This window comes from Hyperolius riggenbachi, chromosome 6 (assembly GCF_040937935.1).
Source record: "Hyperolius riggenbachi isolate aHypRig1 chromosome 6, aHypRig1.pri, whole genome shotgun sequence".
Lineage (NCBI taxonomy): Eukaryota > Metazoa > Chordata > Amphibia > Anura > Hyperoliidae > Hyperolius > Hyperolius riggenbachi.
The window spans coordinates 351,658,251-351,669,215 of NC_090651.1; the positions used below are offsets into that span (position 1 = coordinate 351,658,251).

A 10,965-nucleotide genomic window follows, 5' to 3' on the forward strand; every position below is an offset into this window, starting at 1 on the left:
ATGAGCTGTGGGGTCCTTGGTATTAATAAGTTGCATTTTCCCATTGAAATTAAACAAATCTGATTGGCTGTTTGTGGCCCGCCCTCTTTTCAGAATTTAAACCCCATTCTCCCAGTGACTGACTGTACCAGATTTGAGGCCTCTGCTATTAACAGTGTAAGAATGGTAGAAATGTAAATATTCCCCTTGAAAATCAATAGATAGTAGTGGCAAACTGTGTCAAGTTTGAGAACCCTGCCATTAACAGAGTAAGGGTCCCTGCACACTGAAAATCAGTTTTCCGATTCTGATTACATTTCCGATTTGCAATTCCGATTTTCCCTGAATAAAATCAACAAAAAAAGGGGGAGGAAAAAACTCAGCATGCAGTAACGATTAAAAATCGGAATTGGATGTAAAAAAACGATTAAAAATTGGAATCGGAATTGCATGCAGTGTGCAGGGAGCCTAAGAATGGTTGCAGTTTATATTTTCCAATGTCAAAAATTTTGTTGTTGGCACCGCCCACTTTTTCTAACCTTGACCTATAGTCACTCAATTACCAAGTTTATGACCTTTGGGGTCCTTGGTATCAACAATTTGTATATTCCCATTGAAATTAAATAAATATGGTTGGCTGTTTGTGGCTCCACCCCTTTCTGAATTTGAACCCCAGTCACCTAGTGACCGACTGTACCAGATTTGAGGCATCTGCTATTAACAGTGTATGAAAGGCAGCAATTTAAATATTCGTGTTGAAAATCAACAGGTGAATTTTGATTGGCTGTTGTAGGCTGCATCCCTTTTCCTGAATATGAATTCCAGTCACCCAGTGACCAACTGTGCAAAGTTTAAGAACTCTGCCATTCAGAGTGTAAGAAGGGTTGCAGTTTATATTTTCCCAGTGAAATTAGTTTTGCCTCCGCCCACTTTTTGTAACCTTGACACACAGTCACTCAATGACCAAGTCTGTGAACTTTTCTTTCCTTGCATCAAAAATGTGTGAAAGTAAGAAGTTTATCCACCAAGAAAATCTAATTGGCTTAATGTACCAAGTTTGAAAAACCTGTGATTAACAGTGTAACAATGGCTGCTGTTTACATTTTCCAATTTAAAATGGATGGCTGAAATGTGATTGGCTTTTTTATGCTCCACCCACCTTTTCTGAATTTTTAACCTCGGTCACCAAATGACTAAGTGTGGGGATTCTGGCTTGATTTCTGTGAGAATAGCAGCCTTGTACATTTCTTCCATTTACATGAATGGTTGAAATCTGATTTGCTGTTTATAGCTCCGCCCAGGTGTGCAGGGGGGACGCAAGACCCCCAGAAATTATCATCCCAGGTAGTAAGGGATCGGTATACCAAGTTTTGTTCAAATCGGACATACATACACACACATCCGATTTTATATATATATATATAGATATATATAGATATAGATAAATTGTCCAGCACTGTGTAATATGTTGGCGCTTTATAAATACAATAAATAATAATAATGATGATAATAAAGGTTGCATTTTGCTGCATGTACAAAGTCATGATTCTAGGCTAATCATTTTTTTATCTTTGTGTTCACAGGTGATTCTGGTCATGTGGTGGAGGTAGTAGCTGGGGATCCAGCGCCAGGATACCAGTTGTCGGATGCTCCACCTTGTGTGGATGTGGAGGAGCAGAAAGAAGCTGATGTTTCTGGTCATGTGGTGGAGGAAGTAGCTAGGGCTCCAGCGCCAGGAAATCAGCTGTCTGATGCTTCTCCTCTTGTGGATGTGGAGGAGAAGGAAGAAGCTGGTAAGTACTACATCATTATTGGTTATTACACATCTCAACTATGTAGGTTAATACTGAGGAATCTATAGCAATGAGTGTACAGCAGGAACACCAATAATGAGTGCTGACTCATTGCTATTATCAAGGCACATTACATAATGTTTCTACACTTTCCAATGCAGCAATAGTTGTTCCCTTTGCTCCCCACACCCCAGATAGTGTTGTCCCCCAGGGCCCTGAGCCAGCTTATTGCCCCATCCCAAGGTATCCCCTCCAAGCTAATAGTGGTCATCCAGGGCCCTGTATTGATGCAGAATGGCAGCAGTGCACTCACCTTTCCAGTAGCCAGACCTCTCCTGTGTCCTTCTGTCACCATCCCCTAACACTGGAGGCTGTTCTCTCTGACCCGGCAGCATGCTATGTGAGTATGTACATGCTGGCGGGTCACATAGGGCAGGCGCCAGTGTTCGGGGATGGAAACGGCAGAACATAGGAAGGGGGCGTGTCGGCTGGAGAGGTGAGTGTGCTTCACTGTAAGTACTGCATCAATACAGGACCCTGAGGGAGTGGACACTATTATCTTGGGGATAGACCTGGGGGGGCATCAGCCTGCTCTAGGGCCCTGAGAAATTGCCTTGTTTTCCCCTCTGGAAGCACTGGCCCTGTGCTCAGTATAGTGTGTTATTTCCTTGAGACACTTGCAATTTGATTGGTCCACTCTGATTGGTTTAATTGTCCAATGTAATTGGTCCTATCTGATTGGTTTAATCATGCAATATGATTGGTCCGATTGTGCAAAGTGATTGGTCCAATCGTGCAATGTGATTAGTCCAATCGTGCAATGTAATTAGTCTATTCGATTTCACTAAAAAGTAATCGTCCCGGAGTGTGTGTGGATGTAAGCAACAGCTAACCCACCTAGCCCGGCGCCTCACTTCTGATGCGCTCCGCGTCGCTCTCCATCTTCTGACACTTCCGCCTGTACAGCAGGACTTCCAGTTTAGATGAAAGTGTCAGAAGATGAAGAGTGGCATGGAGCGCACCGAGAGTGAGGCGGCGGCCTAGGTGAGTTAAAGGACAACTGCATGGAGAGGTATGTGGAGGCTGCCATATTTATTTCCTTTTAAGCCATACCAGTTTCCTGGCTTATCCTGCTGATCCTCTGCCTCTAATACTTTTAGCCATAGACGATGAACAAGCATGCAGCAGATCAGTTGTTTCTGACATTATTGTCAGATCTGACACGATTACCTGCATGCTTGCTTCTGGTGTGTGATTTAGACACTACTGCAGCCAAATATACCAGCAGGGCTACCAGGCAGCTGCTATTGTTTAAAAGGAAATAACTTTGGCAGCCTCCATATCCCGCTCCCTACAGTTCTCCTTTAACCCCCGCTAACAGGTAAACTTTGTTGTTAAGGGGAAATAACCTGTGGTAGGGAAGTGGTTTTAATGTGTTCTACATGTATAAAGTCATGATTCTAGGCTAATCATTGTTTTTATCTATGTGTTCACAGGTGATTCCGGTCATGTGGTGGAGGAAGTAGCTGAGAATCCAGCGCCGGGATATCAGTTGTCGGATATCTCCCTTTATGTTGATACAGCAGAGGAAGCTGGTAAGCATTACATCATTATCTGTTAATAGGCATTGGGCCCGTTACGATAATTGGCACTAGGCCTCTGTCGCTACACTCCTCACAACCCCCCTCACCTCCCGCTCTTTTCGTCACCATCGCCGCAGCATCAACCGCAGGTCAGAGCGTACACGCCCGCACACCGTGCACAGCACACACTCGATCACCCCCCCCCCCTTCCCTGTCCTCATGTTCTTCCTAACGTCTGCCCATGTGCCGTGCATGTGCGCTGGCCAATCAGATTGCACCCCCTTTTGGACCACAATCCCCTATAAAAATGCCAGGAAGTCAGCCTTGATAGACTCTTTCTGTGGCTGCAGTGTTAGTGAGAGCAGGGGCAGTGTGTTGCTGACAGGGAGAGAGTTAGGTAGGCCTGTGTTCTGTGTCCTCTCAGTGCACATTCTTGCTGCCACCACATTGTCTTGAATAGCTAAGCCCTTATTAGGGCTGCTACATTGTATTTCCTGCTAGTGTATTCCTCTTCGAGGGCCAGTGCACAAGTTAGCTGTTGGAGACAGGTCTGCTGGTCCTAATAGTGCACCGACCATCAATACAGGACCCTGAGGGAGTGGACACTATTATCTTGGGGATAGACCTGGGGGGGCATTAGCCTGCTCTAGGGCCCTGAGAAATTGCCTTGTTTTCCCCTCTGGAAGCACTGGCCCTGTGCTCAGTATAGTGTGTTATTTCCTTGAGACACTTGCAATTTGATTGGTCCACTCTGATTGGTTTAATTGTCCAATGTAATTGGTCCTATCTGATTGGTTTAATCATGCAATATGATTGGTCCGATTGTGCAAAGTGATTGGTCCAATCGTGCAATGTGATCGGTCCAATCGTGCAATGTGATTAATCCAATCGATTTCACTAAAAAGTAATCGTCCCGGAGTGTGTGTGGATGTAAGCAACAGCTAACCCACCTAGCCCGGCGCCTCACTTCTGATGCGCTCCGCGTCGCTCTCCATCTTCTGACACTTCCGCCTGTACAGCAGGACTTCCAGTTTAGAAGATGAAAGTGTCAGAAGATGAAGAGTGGCATGGAGCGCACCGAGAGTGAGGCGGCGGCCTAGGTGAGTTAAAGGACAACTGCAGGGAGAGGTATGTGGAGGCTGCCATATTTATTTCCTTTTAAGCCATACCAGTTTCCTGGCTATCCTGCTGATCCTCTTCCTCGGCTCTAATACTTTTAGTCATAGACCATGAACAAGCATGCAGCAGATCAGTTGTTTCTGACATTATTGTCAGATCTGACAAGATTAGATGCATGCTTGCTTCTGGTGTGCGATTTAGACACTACTGCAGCCAAATAGACCAGCAGGGCTACCAGGCAACTGGTATTTGTTAAAAGGAAATAACTTTGGCAGCCTCCATATCCCGATCCCTACAGTTGTCCTTTAACCCCCGCTAACAGGTTAACCTTGTTGTTAAGGGGAAATAACCTGTGGTAGGGAAGTGGTTTTAATGTGTTCTACATGTACAAAGTCATGATTCTAGGCTGTTAGGTGATGTCAGGTATTGTGTGGTGTTGGTTATTGTCATTTGTTGCATATGTTCAGGTGTTGGGTCTGTGTTGTTTAGTCATGTCTCGTTGGTTGAATCGGTGGTATGTTTGAGCATTCTTCTGCTCAGGTCTTCATAACAGATTAATATTGTATGATAATGTTATCTTGATTTTGTTGTTTTTGGACATAGAAGTCCTGCGTTTATTTGCACATATATATGCAGAATTGATTGTTTTTTCTTGTTTCTTTGATCTTGTTTTTTGTTACAATTGGTCTGATTAATTGTTCAAATTATTTTATTTATTTATTTGTATTATAATTGTAAATAATATTTTTCTAATAAAAATCTACACTGTAAACCACATCTTTCAAAAAGGGGTTCATCATTTCGTAATAACTTCCAGCCAGCATCTGTGTGTCTGTGTGTGCTTTGCACTCGCCTCATTGACTTTGATGCGGAAATTTTGACATTTATTTGGGATACCCAAAAGTGGGCGGGGCTAAAAACCCAGCCAGTAAAAATATAGCTATTTTCTACACTTTTTTTCTCCTACAGTTTTAGGAGGATAGTTGTGAAACTTTGCACATCTTTGGCCTTTAGCGGTTTAGGTTTACTTGCACTTTTTTTTAATGGTTCCACCCTCCATGCCCCTGGGCCAGCCCACCAAAGACCCAACTTTGTCTCATAGATTTTAATTGGAGAATTTCAAACTACCGCCAACCGTACAGCCCTAAAGCTAATTGGTCCACTGTGCAATGTGGTTAGTCCAATCATGCAATGTAATTGGTCCAATCTGATTGGTCCAATCATGCAATGTAATTGGTCCAATCTGATTGGTCCAATCATGCAATTTGATCGGTCCAATCTGATATATCCAATTGCCGCCAACCGTACAGCCCTAAAGCTAATTGGTTCACTGTGCAATGTGGTTAGTCCAATCATGCAATGTAATTGGTCCAATCTGATTGGCCCAATCATGCAATGTAATTGGTCCAATCATGCAATTTGATCGGTCCAATCTGATATATCCAGTTGTGGAATTTGATTGCGCCACTCTGATTGGTCCAATTGTGCAAAGTGAGTGGTCCTATCTGATTGGTCTGATTATGTAATGTGATTGGTCCAATCTGATTGGTCCAATAATGCAATGTGCCTGGTCCAATCTGATTGATACAATTGTGCAATGTTATTAGTCCAATCTGATTAGCCCAATCATGCAATTTGATTGGTCCAAACTGATTGATCCAATTTTGCTATTTGATTGGTCCTATCTGATTGGTCTAATTGTGCTATGTGACTGGTCAAATTGTGCAATGTGATGGGCCCAATCAGGCAGTATGATTGGTCCAATTGATTTCACACAAAAAAAAATAATTGTCCCGGAGTGAGTGGGGCAGTGTAAGCAAGGGCTAACTCACCTAGCCTGCCACCTGCCTTCTGATGTGCTCCACGTCGCTCTCCATCCTCTGACACTTCCTTTACAGAAGGACTTCCAGTGTAGGAGGTGGAAGTGCCGGAAGATGAAGAGCGGCATGGTGAGCTTTAGAATGGAGGTGGCGGCCTAGGTAAGTTATCCCCGGGTAACACAGCCCATGCACTGTGATCACATGACCAGCCCATCACATTTCTCCATGACCTCTCCTTTAGGGGAAATTCTAGGGTAGAAGGTTCATCACTATTTCACAGAGGCCACATGCAGGAGAATGCTGGCTGACATATAGAGGAGTGGAGATAAGTGTGAGAAGGTCCCGGCAGGAAAGATGTGGATGAGCACAAGCAGATCTCTCACTACCTATTAATCTCAGCGAGACATCTGCCAGTGTAGGGCTACCTTTACAATCATGTATAAGCTTTGATTATGTATACGCTTTGGCTTATAGGAAATCTCAGTAGATGATGATATTAATGTGATTTCTCTTTCTTTTCCAAGGCCCGAGTGGAATCCAGACCATCAGGACGCCACTCACTGTGGACAGCTTCAAGATCCATCACCGTCTTGGAGAGGGAGCATTTGGCAAGGTGAGTAATTGGACAGATTTCCCTGGAGGGAGGGGGAGGGGATGTCAGACCAGATATGGCTTTAGATAGTCATCTTTATTGGTCTCAGTGGAACTAGATATAGACAGGCAGCCCCCGGCCTGCAGCATTGTTGTATTGTGACGGTCCATCTTATCTATAGAACAATAAGTTTTCTTCTCTGTCTCTTCCAGGTTCACCTTGCTTCCCATCTAGCCAGTGACCAACAACTGGCCATAAAAATGGTCAAAAAGAAAGACCCCGAGCTCATCTTCAGGGAATGTCAGGTCTTGGAGACCCTTAGGAAGGGTCCCTTCATCACCCAGCTATTTGGTACATTCCAGTCAGAGGTAAGTATTATTCCGTTCTACTATCAGCTCTCTCACCAGATCCCGTACCCATGCATCCCTTCCATTCCCCAAGAGCTTATAGAGATAAATGTATAAAGACAGCACTCTGTAAAACAGATGATTATCCAGCATAAATGCCCAGCTGGCACTTACATACCTGTCATGAGGTGTGCCAGCTCTGCACATGCCCTCCTTGTGTAGTAGGAGACCCCTTTATCCTGGTGCTGCAATGGTATAACCAAGTCCAGATTTATACTTTTTCCAGCACTAGACCAGCTTTCTTATAGCCCCTCTATGATCAGCAGCCCTTCTCTTTCTTGTACAGCCACCTAAGGCGGCATCTTCCCTCTTCCACTTGTTGCTGCCCACATGCAGCCTTCATATTCTATTTGCAGCCTCCTCTACAATATGCAGAAAACTCTCTTCCATGTCCAGCCATGCCACCTCAGGCGGGAGCCACCCAAGGCCCGGGCCTCTGTGGCCTTTACAGAAATCTGAGAAATTCCAAAAGGTCTGCACACTCCGTCAGCTCAAACAAAGCTGTTCATTAAACCAATCAGGTGCCAAATGTCCATTCAATAAACCAACGTGATGTTTCGGGGCCACAGCAGGTCCCCTTTATGAAGGCATGTACAGCACTGCAACCAAACAGTTACTATTCTGTACATGCCTTGATAAAGGGGACCCGCTGTGGCCCCGAAAACCTCCTGTCAGTTCATTTGATACCTGATGGTTAATAAACAGCTTTATTTGAGCTGACTGAGTGTGCGGACCTTTTGAAATTTCTTGGACTTTGGCTACGGTCTTACACCTCACAATCCCGCATGGTTTGCGTCTTCTTGTATAAATTTGCTTTACAGAAATCTGGACTTGGTTATAATAATTGCACATGGGACACCTGCTCAGACATATTATTCGGTGCAGTGCTGCATCTCACCACTAGAGGGAGAAGTCTCCATCAAGATTAGCTGACAGACAACATTTTCAATGTTTGTATGAACACAATGTAAAATTACAACTATTCAAGGGAACCAGACAGGGTTAAAAAAACAGCTTTTATACATACCTGGGGCTTCCTCCAGCCCCATACGCATGGATCGCTCCCACGCCACCGTCCTCTGCTGCCTGGATCCGCAGCCACCGGGTCCCGTCATTGCCACGAGTCGGCCAGTCGGCCGATTCTCCGCATCACACGGAGCTCCCTCTATACAAGTACGCATGAGGCTGCCTACTGCGCAGCCTCATGCTTACGGGTATGGAGGGAGCCCCTGTGATGTGGACAATTGGCCGTGTCCGCAGGAAGTGACGGGCCCGGTACCGGCGGTTCCAGGAAGCGGAGGATGGCGGCGTGGGAGCGATCCAGGCTTATGGGGCTGGAAGAAGCCCCAGGTATGTATAAAAGCTGTTTCTATTTTCCAGGCTCCATTCCTCTCTGGTTCCCTTTAAGCTGTTTTTCAAAAAAATGTAAGGAAATCACCTCTGCTCCATTCCTTTATGTGCTGGTGCTGTCTTTGATATAACCCCTCAGAAAGAGAAAATAGCCGTATAATATGCTTAACCTGTCTTCTGTTCTGCCATTTTTTTACAGGATTACCTCTACATTGCCATGGAGTACATGAGCGGGGGAGAACTGTTGGAACTGATGGAACGGCTAAAAGTTGCTGACGAGCGCTTTGACCAAACAACCCTGAGGTAAGTTGCTCTGCTATTTTATAAAGCTAACAACTGCCCCTCTGGGGAGTTAATAAAAGCCCCTGTAGCCCATGGGGTCCCACCTCCCCATCCCCAATATGCAGAGCAGTGCAGGGAGCAGCGTATGTTACCTGTTCTTGTGCCACTCCCCTCCTCACAGCAGCTGTGCATTATGCTGCATACCTGTCACATGACATGGAAGAGGAGCCAGTAGCCATGTGGAGGTGTGCAGCACAGAGGCCACCCACTGTGGAGAGGATATCAGAGCAACATGGTGCTGCAAGCAGGTAGCATACATTTCTTCCTGCACTGCTCTGCATACTAGTGTGTGTGTGTGTGTGTGTGTGTGTGTGTGTGTGTGTGTGTGTGTGTGTGTGTGTGTGTGTGTGTGTGTGTGTGTGTGTGTGTGTGTGTGTGTGTGTGTGTGTGTGTGTGTGTGTGTGTGTGTGTGTGTGTGTGTGTGTGTGTGTGTGTGTGTGTGTGTGCGTGCGTGTGTGTGTGTGTGTGTGTGTGGTATGTGGTGTGTGTGTGTGTGTGTGTGTGTGTGTGTGTGTGTGTGTGTGTGTGTGTGTGTGTGTGTGGGGGGGGGGGGGGTTATCTGCTAGTCTTCCTGTTACAACTATTCCATATTGTAAATTACCCTTATTAGAAAAGGTTGTGGTAAAATGCTTTATTTACATCACATCACTGTGGAGAAGTCATTTTACACACACTGAAATTTGTATTAGATCTTTTTAGAATGAGTAAGGCTGGGTGCACACACAACATAACGTTAAAAAAGGCTGCATTTTGTCATGTTTTCATTTTAAGTTGTGTGCATTTTTCGGTGCGTTTCCGATTTTTAACGCAAATGCGTTTTTCAAGCGTTTTGCGTGCGTTTTAATGCATTTGCGGTTTGCAGGTACAAAACGCATGTGAGATTTGTATGCATATTTTATGCTGTTTAATATTTCCATTTATGCAAATTACTAAGAAGACAACAGGAAGCGGAAATACATCAGATATCTTTTTTTTTTTAAAACAAAAAGCATCAAAAACGCATACATAACTTAATACATTGCGTTTCAATTTACTTTCATTATGTGCGTTTTTGATGCGTTCATGCATAATATCCAACAAAACTAGCGATTTTAAAAATGCTAAAGTACAAACGCACACCCATGCATTTTTTTTATGCGGCCCATGGTGCATAAGACGCAGCGGTTTGCGCAACGCTAGCGTTTTTGCTATGTGTGCACCTAGCCACATGGATACATCTTTCTGCTTTATTTGTGTATTGAACATGTTATGCTAATAATTATTTTATTTCTCTTCCATCAGACTATTTGCTGCACAGATGATCATCGGCCTGGAGTACATCCACTCCAAGGGTATAATCCACCGAGACATCAAGCCAAATAACATCCTTCTGGACGGAGTCGGGAATATAAAGATCGCTGACTTCGGCCTAGCAGCACAAAACGTGTTTGAGCACGACACGATTAAAGGATCACGTGAATGGGCCGTGTACTATATGGCCCCGGAGGTGTGCCTAGAGATGGACTACGGCCACACCATAGATTACTTCTCTATGGGAGTCGTGCTTTGTGAGATGGCATGCAACAAACACCCATTCATGGTGGATTGTTATGATGAAGAATCTGCCGTTAGACGCTCCATTTGTAACGATTTACCAGATTTCTCAGAGGTGATGGACCTCACGCTGGAAGACTTCCTAGAGAAGCTCCTGTGCAAAAAACAGAAAGACCGTAAAGAACTGGTGAAAAACCTGAGGGAAGAGCCGTTCCTCAGCCGCATAAACTGGAAAGCTGTGGAGTCCGGAGAGGCGCAGCCCCCATTCCAGAACTACCACAGGAAAAACCAAGCGAGACCATAACTGTGCTGGATATCACAAATCTGAGGCACAGAAGTCCCGCCAGATAGAAGCTGAACGCTTTAAGTCGTATATAATTTGCCAGTGAGGGTTGGTGAGTTGTTTTGGGACACATACCAGCTTCCACCATCTACTCACTTGGGCAA

The 10,965-nt window shown here is 44.8% G+C and overlaps 1 protein-coding gene across 1 annotated transcript; it reads left to right on the plus strand.

Annotated features, from left to right (window-relative positions):
* Nucleotides 1-6,951: 6,951 nt before the first annotated feature.
* On the plus strand, nt 6,952-10,965 carry LOC137522985 (protein kinase C theta type-like). Its single transcript, XM_068243162.1, has 3 exons — nt 6,952-7,254; nt 8,843-8,946; nt 10,267-10,965. The coding sequence occupies exons 1-3, from the start codon at nt 7,147-7,149 to the stop codon at nt 10,820-10,822; spliced, it is 768 nt and encodes a 255-aa protein (XP_068099263.1). The 5' UTR covers nt 6,952-7,146; the 3' UTR covers nt 10,823-10,965.